The 15,020-nt window shown below is 39.8% G+C and overlaps 3 protein-coding genes and 1 long non-coding RNA gene across 6 annotated transcripts; 2 read left to right on the top strand and 2 right to left on the bottom strand.

Annotated features, from left to right (window-relative positions):
* Nucleotides 1-6: 6 nt before the first annotated feature.
* Nucleotides 7-1,393, bottom strand: LOC133470394 (uncharacterized). The gene is made up of 3 exons (XR_009785970.1): nt 1,271-1,393; nt 740-820; nt 7-617 (listed from the first exon to the last, which is right to left on the bottom strand). It is a non-coding gene; the product is annotated as an uncharacterized LOC133470394 (long non-coding RNA).
* On the top strand, nt 1,077-5,808 carry mcur1 (mitochondrial calcium uniporter regulator 1). Of its 3 annotated transcripts, none has more exons than XM_061758750.1 (9): nt 1,078-1,229; nt 2,619-2,726; nt 2,798-2,901; nt 3,846-3,947; nt 4,375-4,416; nt 4,582-4,653; nt 4,741-4,794; nt 4,905-5,019; nt 5,416-5,808. In XM_061758750.1, the coding sequence occupies exons 3-9, from the start codon at nt 2,845-2,847 to the stop codon at nt 5,469-5,471; spliced, it is 498 nt and encodes a 165-aa protein (XP_061614734.1). In that variant the 5' UTR covers nt 1,078-1,229; nt 2,619-2,726; nt 2,798-2,844; the 3' UTR covers nt 5,472-5,808. The 3 variants fall into 3 exon arrangements, with proteins under 3 accessions (XP_061614733.1, XP_061614734.1, XP_061614732.1); XM_061758748.1 differs by having other exon boundaries at nt 1,079-1,383; XM_061758749.1 differs by lacking the exon at nt 4,905-5,019 and having other exon boundaries at nt 1,077-1,383.
* A 380-nt stretch (nt 5,809-6,188) lies between these two features.
* On the top strand, nt 6,189-10,621 carry dph2 (diphthamide biosynthesis 2). Its single transcript, XM_061757443.1, has 7 exons — nt 6,189-6,430; nt 6,532-6,708; nt 6,815-6,927; nt 7,509-7,729; nt 9,319-9,984; nt 10,102-10,281; nt 10,391-10,621. The coding sequence occupies exons 2-7, from the start codon at nt 6,559-6,561 to the stop codon at nt 10,510-10,512; spliced, it is 1,452 nt and encodes a 483-aa protein (XP_061613427.1). The 5' UTR covers nt 6,189-6,430; nt 6,532-6,558; the 3' UTR covers nt 10,513-10,621.
* Nucleotides 10,308-14,619, bottom strand: ncf2 (neutrophil cytosolic factor 2). The gene is made up of 16 exons (XM_061757442.1): nt 14,375-14,619; nt 14,112-14,194; nt 13,915-14,023; nt 13,176-13,310; nt 12,920-13,027; nt 12,784-12,843; nt 12,323-12,366; nt 11,976-12,117; nt 11,814-11,879; nt 11,661-11,715; nt 11,524-11,567; nt 11,312-11,460; nt 11,133-11,238; nt 10,824-10,944; nt 10,616-10,748; nt 10,308-10,490 (listed from the first exon to the last, which is right to left on the bottom strand). The coding sequence occupies exons 1-15, from the start codon at nt 14,546-14,548 to the stop codon at nt 10,657-10,659; spliced, it is 1,488 nt and encodes a 495-aa protein (XP_061613426.1). The 5' UTR covers nt 14,549-14,619; the 3' UTR covers nt 10,308-10,490; nt 10,616-10,656.
* Between the last annotated feature and the right edge of the window lie 401 nt (nt 14,620-15,020).

The following is a 15,020-nucleotide window of genomic DNA, read 5'->3' as shown; positions in this document are numbered from 1 at the left end:
AAAATACAACATTTGGAGAATTTTATTGACATTAAAAACAAGCAGTTAAAAAAAATAAAAAATGCCTGTGTTTTTGTATGCAAAAGATCTGTCCATGAGTCCCATTGAAGCTTGATGACCAGTACGATGCCAAGGTATTTGTAGTTTGTAACAACCTGAATATTGTGATCATAGTGTCAGGGGATTGTTTTGACTTTCTAAAATCGATGGACAGTTCTTGGTTCTTATTGGTGTTTAACATTAAGAGACTTAGTGCTCCATTCTAAAACGGAGTGGCAATAAAACAGACCCAGGATCTACCTCCCTATTCTGTAGCAGGCTCACTAGAGCATAGTTTTTCAATAAAAGTGCCTGTTTTGTACAGTCCTAGTGTATGAATGTGTATAAAGAGCCCATTCTGACTCGCTGGACTCTCTTAATAAGAAACTCCATGATCCAATAATTAACTGGCTTAAATGTCTGCAAGAATTTTAGCTTGCATGGTGTTAAAAGCAGATGAAAAGTGCACCAAAAGACTCTTAGCATACACAAACTCTCACCACCACAGTCCAACACCACGAGATGTGTAGACGGACCCCCCACGGGTTTTCCTAGTGATTGTAGGGTCATGGTCAGTCCTGACCACAGAGACAAAAGTTAAAATTAATGTATTTTTCTAAAAATATGAGTAACAGGGTTGAGTTGGTTTGAGTGACACTGAAGTATTGAAAAAGAAAATGAAAGATAAGAGAGGACTTACCTTTGGTCAGAGCAGTTAGCTTGATGATGAAATTTCCCCTGAGTCATGTAGCTCACTTTTTTTTTCTCATCCTCTCGATGACTAAGAGGGACAAGAGATAAAAAAAACAATTTCAGGGGGTGCGCAGCAGCTGTTTTTTTTTTAATTTAGGATTACTAAAGATACTATTATTTTTCTTAGGACAACTATGATTTACTCAAGTGCATGTTTCTGTATTTTCTGCATGGATTATTTGAAAATAAAATGTTCTCCCAATTCTGGAATGACCCTCATAGTTTTGTTCTCTGTGGCATCGCCTTTCTTTTGAAAGGTACTACCGGATATGCCCAAATGATTTCAACGGCGGAAGTCCAACTTTGTTCAAAGTTTCCTTGTAGAGTTTCACTTTGACGCGTTCACAATGTTGCTTAAACAATGTCACACGCGACTCACTGTTTTTGCCCTTAGCCACAACGAAAAGCGGTTCAGCCTCGGCCAAAAAACAGACAGGGTGAGCTATAGTAGACGTCTATTGTCGAACATTTCACCTACCCAACTTAGTTGGGCACGTTTGAAATCCTCGTCAAGTTTGGTGAGTTCTTCATCTGTCACTAACCGAGTGAGGCGACAAGCTGGACTCAGACGCATGCACCTGTCCGGAAGAGGTGACGTATACGTACATTGTGCGATCACGTGGTGCAAATAAATGCGACCAAACTTACTGCGGCACAATGACGTCATTGTAAGGCTGGTAATTGCTGTGGTTATTACTTTTTAATGTGGTTCTTAAACGAGTATCGCCTCAGAAAATACTTGACTCTCCAAGTGCCCCCATTATGACTAACATGAAAATACAGTAATGTAGCAGGCCCAAGTGTGAATAAAGAAATTAGGTGGTTTTATTCCTGAAAATTATATATATTTAATATCATTGTAATCCACTGCAGCAATATGCACAGTATGAACATTAATGCGGTGCTTGACTCTAAGTACATAAAGAAAAACTACTTAAATGATGATTACATTGATGTGTACTTCACACAGATCCGGCCCGGCACATTATTTTATGTGGCCCGAGAAACAAAATCAAAATTGCTAGTTTTGTTCTATTGTAATACCATTGAGGTATTTGCAAGCATTTTTCATTACTAATTCCCCTTTGAAAAGAAATGTTTTTATAGGCTTTTGATTTTACCACTGGTTATTCATCAATGTGTTGTGTATACTGTAAGTAATTTACAGTATATGAGGTAATCTTTCATTTATATGGGTCCACAGTCGTAGAGGCCCTCCGAGGGAAGTCATAACTACGATGTGGCCCGTGACAAAAATGAGTTTGACACCCCTGCTCTAGAGGGAGCCTACATAACACTAGTGGTACCAAACTTTGAGAATGACTGGTTTTGAGAATATCCAGCCATCCATTTTGTTTACCGCTTATCCTCACTAGGGTCGTGGGCTGCTGGAGCCTATCCCAGCTATCATCGGGCGGGGGTGCGGACTACACCCTGAACTGGTGGTTTTGAGAATAAACAGTAAAAAATAACAATGCAAAAGTTATAAAATGTTCTGCATTTTGAGTGAAAGCGTTTGATACCCAGCAAAACAAGGGTTAGTACTTAACCATATTTAGTTATTGAATTGTTACGCATATGCCTTCTAACTATCTGTCCTAGAATTTTACTGTCTCTCTAAGTCAAAATGACAGCTGCGAAAACAGTTATTAAAACAACACGGCTGAATAACCCTTTTTGCACCATACTGTATGCTTACAGACAGCCATGATTTTTTTGGTGAATGTTTTCTGGAGAACTCATGCAGAAAATGTCATTCCAATCAGAGTCCTGTCAACTCAGCAAAGGTTGAATAATAACTTGCATCTTGTCAACACTGCTTTTAGAGCACAATTCTGTCAGCACCATCCAGTATGAGGTGCAACCTGATGTTCCTAAAGTCCGGAAGCTGTTCTTTGACACTCATGCGGTGGTTCGAATCCTTGAAGAAAACGGTTTGAGCTGTCGCCACTATTGGTTCACATTATAACTCTTCTTCATGAATTCATACCGTTTCTTTTAACAGGTTTCACTACTCAGCAAGCAGAAGCGTTAGTTAAGGTGCTCTTGAAGATGACAAACTCTACCATGGACACTATTTATAGTGACATGGTAACCAAAGTACAGCAGGTAAAAGTTTCTAATTTTGTAAGTTTCTTGCGCATACGATGATATGAGTTTCTGCCAGTAAAACAGCCGAGGTTACTGAACCTCTATCACAGCTTTGCTTCTGCCTGCTTAGCTATTCACTGCTAAGTGGTCACCAATCCAGATTTGTAAAATGAACCGCATGTCATGTTAATTTTAAGAAATAGAATTAACAGGAAAATCAGCATTTTCTTGCTCCTGCTATAATTAGCAGATTAGGAATTATGTAATTATGTTACCCCTTTTTATTACATATGAAAGGATGAATAGGAAATGTTTTATCTTCACAGTATTTATAGTACACTACTCGGAAAAAGTTACAAAAATGTAAATTCGGCTTTTGGTTAAAATTTGCGGACAAAGAGCTGAACAGCAAAATTCACAACAGGTGTTTGATCAATAAACGTTTCCAAGGATGTGCCCTTCTGTGCCTTTCTGTGACTTTTCCAGTCTCTCATACTGTTTGAAGCCACTTTGCTGTCAATTTATTTTTAGGTATTTTCTTGCACGGTCTCATGATGTCAAAATGTGAACAACATGATAAGGAGGACTATTTGAATAGCATTTCTAATTGAACCAGGAAATGTATTGGTCCCGTTCATGAATTAAACACCTGTTGTGAATGTTGCACTTCAGTTCCTTGTTTGAGAACAGCAAATTGTGCAAAAAGTACTGAAAGACTGGGAAATTGGACTTTACATTTTTTTTGAGAAAGTCAAGTTAAGTTCACCTGTGAATGTCATAGTTATTTTAGGTTCATCTTGAAATTTTAACTTAAAGCCAAATTATCCAAAACATTTTCATGCACACTGGATAGCCACGTCCTTAAAACACCCCCTGGCACCCATTCACTCATTCTTTTCCAGCCTTGCTGTGCCTCCTGCAATAGAGCTGCGCCTTAATTCCATATGAATTGTGTCCCTTAGGAGATTATGATGCAACGTGTGATGTCTCAAATAGCAGCCTTAAAGAAGGACATGATTATTCTCGAGAAGAGCGAGTTTTCTACGTTACTGGCAGAAAATGAGGTAAGCATGTTGAAGTGCAGACTCTAAAGCTTTTCCATCACCAATACATCAGTTGGGGTGTGACCCAGCATATTTGCGGATTCGTTTATTTGCAGTTTTCCATTATTCACTCAAGAACGAAAAACACTGTTTCGCTGTTTTAACAAATCCCTGTATAATATATAAGTATTACTTTGCTGGCATTTTATGGCATATTTGTTCCAATGAACTATGTTGAGGTGAGTTGAGGAGCTTCATAAAGTGCTTTCTCACCATCTTGTGGCATCTAGAGGCAATTATAAACCTTTTGGGGGGGGGGGGGGGGCGTTCATTACTTGTCGATTTTGTATATATATTTTTTCCTCTGGCAACCTAATTCAGTGACACAAGACCCAGACACAGACCATGAACAGGCCGAAGATAACCTTTCAACATATTAACATTTCAGAAATTGAAGATCCAGCTATGGCAGCTGACGGTGCAACTAGCTGTAAGTAATAATGTATTGTAATGATTTACTCAAATGTTTGTTATCATCAAAATGTATAATTCAAAGTGAAAAATATTATAATATAGTCTTGACATTATCATTTAATTTAAAATTGATTAAACTCATACATATTTTGCATACATGGTATCCATTACTATGTTTTAGGATGTCATGAATAAAGTACGCTCAGACACCTTTTTGGACATGAATTTAGAGAAGAGCAGTGTGAAAGAACTGGTAATCCCACCAATCTTGAACATTTTTGCTTAAAATGGCTGCTGCCCACATAAGCAAGATGTGATCCTCATCCATTTTTATTTTCAGAAAGCAGACCATGAGAGGAAGCTTCTGGAAACGCGGACTGAAATTATGGAAATGGTTTGTAGATTGAATGACATCACAGCTCTTAGTTTTGACATCCAAATCATTTTCGTTCCATCTTTTTTCCCACTGCTTTGGCATCCTGTCTGTTCCCGCCCCGCCAACAGACTTCCGAGCAAGATCGTCATCTGACTCAGACAAACATGAAAATAGACACTGAAGTGGCGGGTTTGAAAACCATGCTAGAGTCACATAAATTGGACACTATAAAATACCTCGCAGGTAGGACATGACATATACTGTATTTAGAAATAAATTCCGAGCTGCTAAATCACGGGTGGAGAAACTCGGTGCGGGGGCTGGTATTATGTATATTTGCCAAATTGTGATGCACAGTTTAGTATTGCAGCTCGCTCACAGGAGGCACATTTTCAGAAAAAGGCAACAAACAAAACATTCTCTTGGTTGTTTAATTTCACACTTTCTGGGTGGTTAGGCGCACAAGAAACCCAACTATTTGTACACAAACTATAATAAAGTCTATTTTCTATAATATGTGCGCTATAAATATGTTAGACGGACTACTGAATTTAAAATAACTTTTGATATGTAATAAATTGAAGCTTAACTTAGTGCATAAAGACTAATTGATTGCTTCCCCCCCCAACTCACCTCTAGGTTCAGTGTTCACTTGTCTCACCGTGGTTTTGGGTTTCTATCGTATCTGGATGTAAAGCGCACACTGAAGGAGTGCTGCAACTCCGCTGTATTCCCATTCAGCATATTCAGAGACAATTAACACTGACCATATTTTGATGGAGTCTCAGGTCAAGCACAATTCAAGGACTGCAACAAACGTTTTCCAGTAATCTTTGCCAGCATTTACAACCCACTCAAGAAATGGATGAAAGCAGTTCAATGCAGTGGAAAAATATACATTTTTTTGTTTTGTTTTGTATGACTATATGACTTTCACGCTACTGAATGTCCACATATATTTAAATCGTATCTTGTTTTAACTTACTGACACTTGTGTGTAATTAATGTGTAATAAAATGAATTTTCACTGACTACAGTATCCCATTACTTGATTTATGACTGAGGTCCGTTCCTACAGCGGCAACGTAACCTGAATTTTTATGTAACCTGGCTGAACATACGGCAGCCTATCACTAACCAACAAATTAGTAAAGTCATTATTCTCGTAAATATTTTGAAGACAAACACTTTTAGTCAGTTGTAACTCGCCTGCCTTGCGGTGACGTGTACCTTTGCCACTGAGCAAACTAGTTAGTAAACTCAAACATCTAAATTTAATAATTACAGTAAATATTTGTCTGCAAAAAAAAAAGCAATTCTAGCCCATGAATATAAAATTAGCAATTGGAAATTTTGAAGTCCGACGGTAACAGAACATGCAGTGCGTTCCTATGCTTTTATTATGAAACGAGGTTGAACCGGAAGTGTCAAGACGAGCGGAAACGCCATGATATCTGTGGTAGCAGTAGCACGTGTGGCTGTTACATATAACATTAAGTGGGCGAACTTAATGCCATTTAATTGTAATTTTACGTAGAAATGTGTAACTTTTGTAACGTTATTAGTAGTAAATAATACTTTCTGCGTCACATGTCAATTGGGGTCATATGGTTTGAAATTAGCTTGCGGCTTAGATAAAGTTTACAAACAGAACGTAAGTGTTTATATTAAATTAAGTGTTCTCAAGTATTATATGATTCCGAAGTTTTTAAATAACTGACATTGTTATTATGAATGGCTAATGTGTGTGTCCAGGTTCTTTCGATTGTATGTACTGTAATCATGGCAGATGCGTTCAGTAGCAGCTCGGCAAATGTAATACAACGTCAAGTTGACGTCCAAGAGACGAGGAGCACTCCTCTGGAAAAGATTGATGAGTTTTATCAAATCCAGAAAACCTGCGACTTCGTCTGTCGGAATCACTTTGGGCAGGTGGTGACGCCTAAACATCCGCCGCAATTTAAGCAGCAATTGCATGGTCAGCAATACGTGATATTGACATGAAGACATCACGTTGGATTTCCTCCATATTTTAAAGGTCGCTCTTCAGTTTCCTGATGCACTTCTGCACGATTCGACTGCAGTTGCAGCTGAGATTGAAAGGATTACTCAAGCGAAGGTGTACATTCTAGGGGACACATCTTATGGCAGGTAAATGTCAGAATTACTCAAATTTATTAGTCTTAATAGCCTCCATTTGGGTTTTCTAATAGGTTTCTTTTAACCAGTCCAGTTATGAGCTGTCGCTTTGTTGATAGATTTTTTTTTTTTTTTTTTGGGAATTGGGGCCGCGGCACCGTGGACGACTGGTTAGAGCGTCAGCCTCACAGTTCTGAGGACCCGGGTTCAATCCCCGGTCCCGCCTGTGTGGAGTTTGCATGTTCTCCCCGTGCCTGCGTGGGTTTTCTCCGGGCACTCCGGTTTCCTCTCACATCCCAAAAACATGCATTAATTGGAGACTCTAAGTTGCCCGTAGGCATGACTGTGAGTGCGAATGGTTGTTTGTTTCTTTGTGCCCTGCGATTGGCTGGCAACCAGTTCAGGGTGTACCCCGCCTCCTGCCCGATGAAAGCTGGGATAGGTTCCAGCACGCCCGCGACCCTAGTGAGGAGAAGCGGCTCAGAAAATGGATGGATGGATGGAATTGGGGCCAAAATCTGACTTGAGCAACAAATGACATGCCCTATGCAGTGTGTGTATAATTTCCCGTGCGGAATGATTGGTTTGGTCAGCTGCTGTGTGGATGAGGTGGCAGCAGAGCACGTTGGAGCCGACTGCATGGTGCACTACGGACGTGCCTGCCTGAGCCCGTCCAAACGGCTGCCCCTCATGTACGTCTTTGAGAGAGCAAGCATAGACTTGGACAAGTGCAACTCGGCCTTCAGAGAACTGTACGCTGACACGCAAACCCACATCCTCATCCTGTATGATGTCAAATACACTCATGCTATTGGTAAGCACACACGCAGATAACAGTACATTAATGGAAGACATGGGATCACAATGACCTCACGAGTGCTTGTGAGTTCATGAATAGTTTAAATCAAATGCTTTGCTATGCTGTCATGACAGATAGTCACGGTAGATCAGAAGAGAAGATATTTGGTCACGCCGATGGTCAAACTGTAGTTTGTGTCAAGCAAAGGTTTTATACTGCAAGGATCCTTGGTCTACGATGGAGTTCTAGTCCTACGGCGGAAACGTAACCCGAATTTGTACGCAAGTCTGAATTTACTATAGTCTATCACTAACGCAGCAATAAAATCATAATTATAGTCAATATTTGTATAAAATGAAATGCTTCTAGGCCATATATAATAAAAATTAAAAACAGCAACCAAAAAAAAACAGTTCCTTACCTTTACTCCTTGGCATAAACTAGTTAATTGTGCAACCTTCGTAATCATGAAACGTCATAGTTTGAGACGCTTGATGGATGGATGGATGGAGTGTACTGTAATAAAAAAAAAAAAGTTGTACTATTTGGAATAAAAAATAGTGGCAAACAGAATTATGTCATTACAAGAGAAAAAAGACATTCCAATGATTCAGTGGATGTAAAAAGTCTACACTCCCGTGCTTAAATGGCAGGCTTTTGTGACAAAAAAAGAGAAGATAAATCATTTCAAAACTTTTTTTCCCCCCACCATTAATGTGACCTGTAACCTGTACAACTCAGTTGGGGGGAAAAAATCATTTTGAGAGTGGGAGTAAAAATAAACAACTGAGTTAATGTGGTTGCACGAGTGTACACACCAGCTTATAACTTGGGATGTGGCTGCGTTCAGAAATAAAAAACATGAGTTTGAATGTCTCCAGCAGCCCAATGTCATTAGTTACTCTTCAACCAGGTCACCATTGCAAATGAGAATCTGTTTACAATTTTCTTACCTGGATAAATAAAGGTTTAATGACAAAAAAAAAATAATTAACGCTCCTCTGAATAAAGTTTAGCTGTTGTAGTTGTTTTTCCTGTTTTATCTTGGTCCAATTTTTTTCATATCACAAAACCCTATCATTTGAACAGGGTTGTGTAGACTTTTTATATCCATTGTGTGGATTAGGTCATCTGAAGCTCTTAGTTTTTTTTCATATAAAATAGTTTTTATGCCCGTCATAATTTACACCATTATAAAATAAAATAAAAATTCTCAATATTTCAGCTATTTTCACTTTTTCATGGCCCAAATATTCCTTCGTAGGAGATAGAGTGAATAGTTTCTTAATTATCTTCACGCCTTCTTTTTTGCACAATGACCTCAAATGTCCTTTTACATGATAAAGTAAAACAATTGGATTGAAGGTACAATGGAACCTCGGATCATGAGCTTACCTTGTTCGGAGACTTTGCGAGCCGCAGCAATTTTTCTCCAAATGAATGAAACTAGAATTAATCCGTTCTCGCCCTAAATGCAGTGACTCTTCGCAAACTGAAGCAAATGTTTTTAGAATGGTGTGATGGAAAATTTGAACCTGAAAAGTGGTCGACTTTGGAAAAGGTTCATGATCGCTGCTCTAGTAACTGATCATTTTTTCCTTCAGATCATCTGGTGACACTGTTGTGTGAAGACTATCCAAATGTTGTTTCTTCACGACTTTTTGTGGAAGGCGAGCAGTGTTACAGCCATGGCCAGACTAAAAGAGAGCCTGATGCAGAGCAGCTTTGTATTCACTTTGGAAGGCAGCTGTGTCTGAAGAGCGGACTGAGCATCGAGGATTACGATGTGTTCTACGTCGGTCAAGATGGACCGACCTTGCGAAACTTCATGATGACGTGGAACCGCTGCTCCTTCTCCTCCTTCGACCCCGTGACATCGGCTGGGAGGGTGGAGTCGGCCGGTGTCAACCGCACGCTGATGAAGCGCTTCTACGCTATAGAGAGGGCTAAGGATGCCAACGTGGTGGGCATCTTGGTGGGCACTCTTGGCGTGGCCAACTACCTGTCAATAATCCAGCAGCTGAAAGAGACGATCCGCAGCGCGGGCAAGAAGAGTTACGTGTTCGCCATGGGGAAGCTGAACGTGCCCAAGCTTGCTAACTTTCTCGAAATAGACATTTTTGTTTTGATTTCGTGTCCGGAGAACGCACTACTGGACTCCAGTGAGTTCTACCGCCCTGTGGTGACGCCGTTCGAGATGGAAGTTGCCTGCAACAGGAACCGCGAGTGGTCTGCGGAATACGTCACTGACTTTCGACATCTATTGCCAGGTATGAGTCCGTTTTGTATCCCTCAAAGCCTCAACTTTTGAGTCAGGGTGCTATATCTTAATGGCTACATTTGTCTTTGTGGTTATTGCAGTTACTGTATATATTTTTTGTTTCTAGGTGGACAAAATTATGTGCCTTTGGCAGAGGGGCAGGAGGAATGTGACGAGACGGATGTGTCTTTAATCACCGGAGCACTGAGGAGCCACAAGCTGGACTCCGATCATGCAAAGCCCCGGTGTGGCTCCTCACTTGTCCTAAGGAACCAGACGCTGACTGTGGCCAACACCAACTCTGCCGGTACACAACATTAAACCACAAGAAGATGTGTTGATGGATATTCCTTTATTGTTGTAAACTTGCAGTCGAACGTGAAAGCACATTTCAAGTGTTGACTGTGTCTTTTCAGCATCGTTTTTGGCGACGCGGAGCTGGCGCGGCTTGGAGCAGAAGTTGGGGGAGACATCCGTGGGGAAAGCTGTGGAGGGCAGGAGAGGCATCGCTATTGCCTATGAAGAAGAAGGAGCATAATGGCAACACGTATTATTTCTTTAATTACTGCAAATTATTAATATTTTGACACTTTTAAGGGTTTTTTAAAGAAGACATAATATGGAAAATTTAAGCATCTCACCACGTAAGTTTCAGTCAGTTGTGTATTTACATTTGCAAACATCATTGGCCATTCACAGGAACTTCCTCCACGAAGGAGGCAGGAAAGATGCCAGTGTTTCCATTCAAATGTCCTTCAAACCAGTCCTGGTTAACTGCAGGGGGAAAAAACATTTCATCATGTCTGAAAAGTTCTCAGAAATATTATGTTTAAAGGGATAGTTTCTCACTTGTACAGACGAGTGTGATTTTATCCCCCTGAATAAAAGTGAGATCCTCGGGATTTGTAGACTCGTAGGAGTGAATTGCCACCAAAATGATGTCATTGTTCTGTTGCTTTACTTCAGTTTGCTAAACAAGAACACACTTATTTCATACTCAGTGATAAACTGAATTCCTCACATATGATCATCATGTATTTAGAATGTTTCATGATTATCCAGCATTAATTTACAGTGTATTCAGAGCATTTCACATAAAAACTATCAAATCGTTTTCACTTTTTTTTATTATTTATTATTATTGGTACTTGTACTCACTTCTTTGGTAATACACCACAATGTAAGGTGCTTGCTCTGAGCACGACTCCAAACACTCTCCATGTCTGTGTCTTCATTCATGGCACTTGTTGCGTCTGATGTTAAGCTACATTGAACACAAGTTTCCAGCTTAATCAAAGAAACTGCCAGAATAGTGTGTGTCATAATGTGCACCCTACCTCAACGTGACTGACGAGGAAGAGAGGTTCAGTTTTTTACTGATCTTTTCAATCAGTGTCACGTAAGTGGAGCCACTTGCTAGAGACACTGCAAAGTTGAATGTGTAGTAAACTTTGACAATACACGTGTTGTCAGCAGGCTGAGTTTCCTACGGCGAGGACACAGCCATTTAGGAAAGTCAAAATATTTTTCTTGTTTTCTGAATGCATACCTTCTGTTGTGAGTCTCCACTGCTGATGTTATCACGAACAAGACCTTGAGAAAATGTGATGCACAAGCAATTCTTCAATTTGTTTTCAATTACCAAACGGCATATGGTTTGTCAATTGTGTTTTAATAAATGTTTACCTTGTTTCCTTTCTGGCCTTGTTGGTGGTACCCGACTTGGAGGTTCTGATAATTCCTGTTTTCCAATAAGCAGACCAGACAACTGAGGATTAATAAATCAACACTGCAATCCAAAAAAACATTTTTTTAATGTATAATCAACATAGTCCTCACCTTATTCTGCTTGGCAGCTAAGGACATTTCCAAATGTTCCAAGTAATTATAAGGAACAAGTCCCTTCTGGATTTAAATCATAGTTAAAGTTAAAAATTAATAACATATGTATGCAGAGTTGAGGTACACATTCAACTACTGTGTGTGTGGTAGCAGTCTTACTCTTCCATTGAAGATGACCGAGGCCCAGTTGTCCGAACCTTTCTGCAGAACAAACACAATGTTGCCTGGGACAACGGCTAGCTCATCGCTGGTCTCAGGAATAAACTCATAGCGCACGATGTGAGGGTCTCCTTCCAAAGCCCTTTAAAAGAGTAGTCATCTTTAATGTCATCACAACGTACTTTGCATATGAGAAATGAATTATAAACACTTATTTCGTACAGAGGCCTGACTTTGCAATTTCACTTCTATTTGAAATTTAAAAAAAAAAGCATACTATAAAACTAAGAACTGAATTTCTTCGCTTCAATAATTAGTATTACAATGATATGTTTTCACATTTTTACCTCAGAACCTCAGGCTCCTTAGGACTTGAAGGTTCCTGCTCAATCTGTGTGCAGGAAATAGAAAAAGTCAATTCTGTATAAATTCGGAAATTTTAACGTTTGGAAGAACACACAACACGGTGTGGAGAAAAAAAGGCAGAGCACATCAACATCAAAACCTCATCTCAACTGTGAAGTTTGGTGGAGGGGGCACCATGGTTTAATTTGGACTGCTTAGCTTCCTCATGACCTGGACAGATTCCTATTATCAGCAGAAAACTGAATTCCCTCAACATTTTGCAGGAAAACTGAAGGAGGTGGCCCAGTCAAAGTCCTGACCTCAACCATCAGAAAACTGTCTTTATCTATTTTTGTGACTTAAATGAAGACCAGATTACATTTCAAGACCAATTTATGCAGAAATCAAAGTAATTCCTAAGTGTTCACATACTTTTTCTTCCATTACATTTAGTATACATTACCTGTGGCTGTAAAGGGGCAAATCCAGAGAACTGATCCTGGGGAACAACAGAGGCAACCACCTAAAAACAAACACACAAGGTCAATTAAGCTTCAGTTTGATGTTGTTGTTTTTAAAGGTTATAGAGGTTGTATTACCTTGGATTTTCCCAAGTAGTCCTTCTTCTCCAGTTCAGCAACATAGTGTTTATTTGGTCTAAACAGCACAGTTGATGGGAACTCCACTACTTTAAAAACTTTCTGTTTCTGGTGGCGAAAATAAAGCAATATATAAAAGGATAATCAAATCTTTGTTTCTTATTGCTGTTAATAAACAAGTAGAGGAAATTTTTTCATGGGCATGGCATTCAAACATAGTATGTATCCTAGTATTAAGTCCAAAAACAGAACAGACCAGGATAGACTGCATAGCTCTGTCGATGACATTGAGCTTAGTGTCCGTCTTGTATCCGAGGGCCTTCGTAAGGGTCTTCTGGGCGTTTTCCCACTGACCCATGTGAGCCTCCGCCAGGGCAATGTTGTGCAGAACCTGGCAAAAACAAACACCTCACTGAGCTATAAAACACACTCACATTGGGCCAGAACATGTAGACAAGTCAAAAATCAATAATGGCAAATCATAAAGAGGACAATGGAAAAACTAGTGACGGTGTGAATGTGAGTGCGAATGGTTGTCCATGTCTATATGTGCCCTGCGACTGACTGGCGACCAGTTCAGGGTGTAGTCCGCCTTTCGCCCAAAGTCAGCTGGGATAGGCTCCAGCGCCCCGCGACCCTGGACAGGAGAAGCGGTGTTGAAAATGGGTGGATGGATGGATGCATATAGGTGGTGCATTGGATGAGTAGTCAGCACAACCACCTCAAGGTTCTGAAACCGGACTCTGGCTTTTCTATGTAGTTCCATGTTTCTCAGGTTAATCGAAGTCAGCTGAGAAAGGTTCCAGCTCACACGTGACCCCAGTGAGTTTAAAGCGGTATAGAAAATGAATGGATCGTACTTCATATAGTTTTAATTGACATTTTTCATTTTAAAGGCAAAAGTCTTTTCATTCAGTATTTAATGATCCAAAATGGTAGAGGTTAAGGATTAAGTTTATTTATTGCAAACTAACATATGAGTGGCACATTCTTACCTCACATGCATGTAACTTGTATCTGAGACCAAGGACTTTGTAATCTATCAGCTGGTTGCCCCTTAGAGCCTTGAGGGCAAGATGGAAATCACCAACACTCTCCTCATACCTTGAATGCAACACATTAGCTTGGTTATTGGTTAAAGGAAAATGGAAAGCAATGTGTTGAAGTTATTGAGGTGACGAGCAGGCCTCACCTCTTCTTTTTATAAAAGGTGATTCCTCTTTGAAAGAAGGCGACGGCCAAATGCTCATCCTTGCATATGCTGCAGTCAAAGGCCTTAGACAAAGACAAATCACTTCCTTCAGTGCCAATGAGAAATGGTGAGCGCTACTTCTTCTTTCTCAGTGACTTGCACTTTCAGCCTATAGAATATCATATCGTTCCTTTTCACATTAAACAACCCAGTTTCTTACTAAATAAATGTCAGATATGTTTTTGACAAAAGACGCACACTACCTTTTCAGCAGCATCCAGGTTTTCGTTCAGAAGCTGGAGACAACCGATGTTAAAACAAATTTTGGAGTTGGGTTCTTGGATGGCCAAGAAAATCCTCAGTGCCTCTGTCAAATCGTTTCTGTCCACACATGTTACAGCGTCGTCCCACTGACGAAGAGTGTCCAAAAAAGACATTGTTTGTCACAGGTTAGAGACTTGTGTGATGATCACACAGCAAATGAAGGAAGCTCCTCTGATTTGTACAACCAAGATCAGGAAGTGATGACATTCATGGTTGACACACAAAACTGCACCACGGCCTCTCTTGCCTAGTTGGAATCCTTGTAACTCTGAAACCAAGAAAACTGCATATTTGATTGGTCAATAATTTATATATATATAAAAAAAGATAATAACTTACACATGTGGGGAATGAGCTGTTGTATACATTGGTGAAAAAAATACTAAATGTACCTACTGTGGTAATGTGAGGGTTTTGGACCTACGGCAGCAATATGGAAATTGGTAATCCGAGGGGAAAACGACAGCAAAATGCCACCGTAAAATACTTAATCACTTTTACAACAGCAACAGCTACATTTTGTAATTTTGTGTTTTAGAACCACTATATTTTACAAAACAAGTGCATCTTTCTGTGCATGGATGA

Source organism: Phyllopteryx taeniolatus, chromosome 20 (assembly GCF_024500385.1).
Source record: "Phyllopteryx taeniolatus isolate TA_2022b chromosome 20, UOR_Ptae_1.2, whole genome shotgun sequence".
NCBI lineage: Eukaryota > Metazoa > Chordata > Actinopteri > Syngnathiformes > Syngnathidae > Phyllopteryx > Phyllopteryx taeniolatus.
This window is presented reverse-complemented; position numbering and strand designations above follow the sequence as displayed.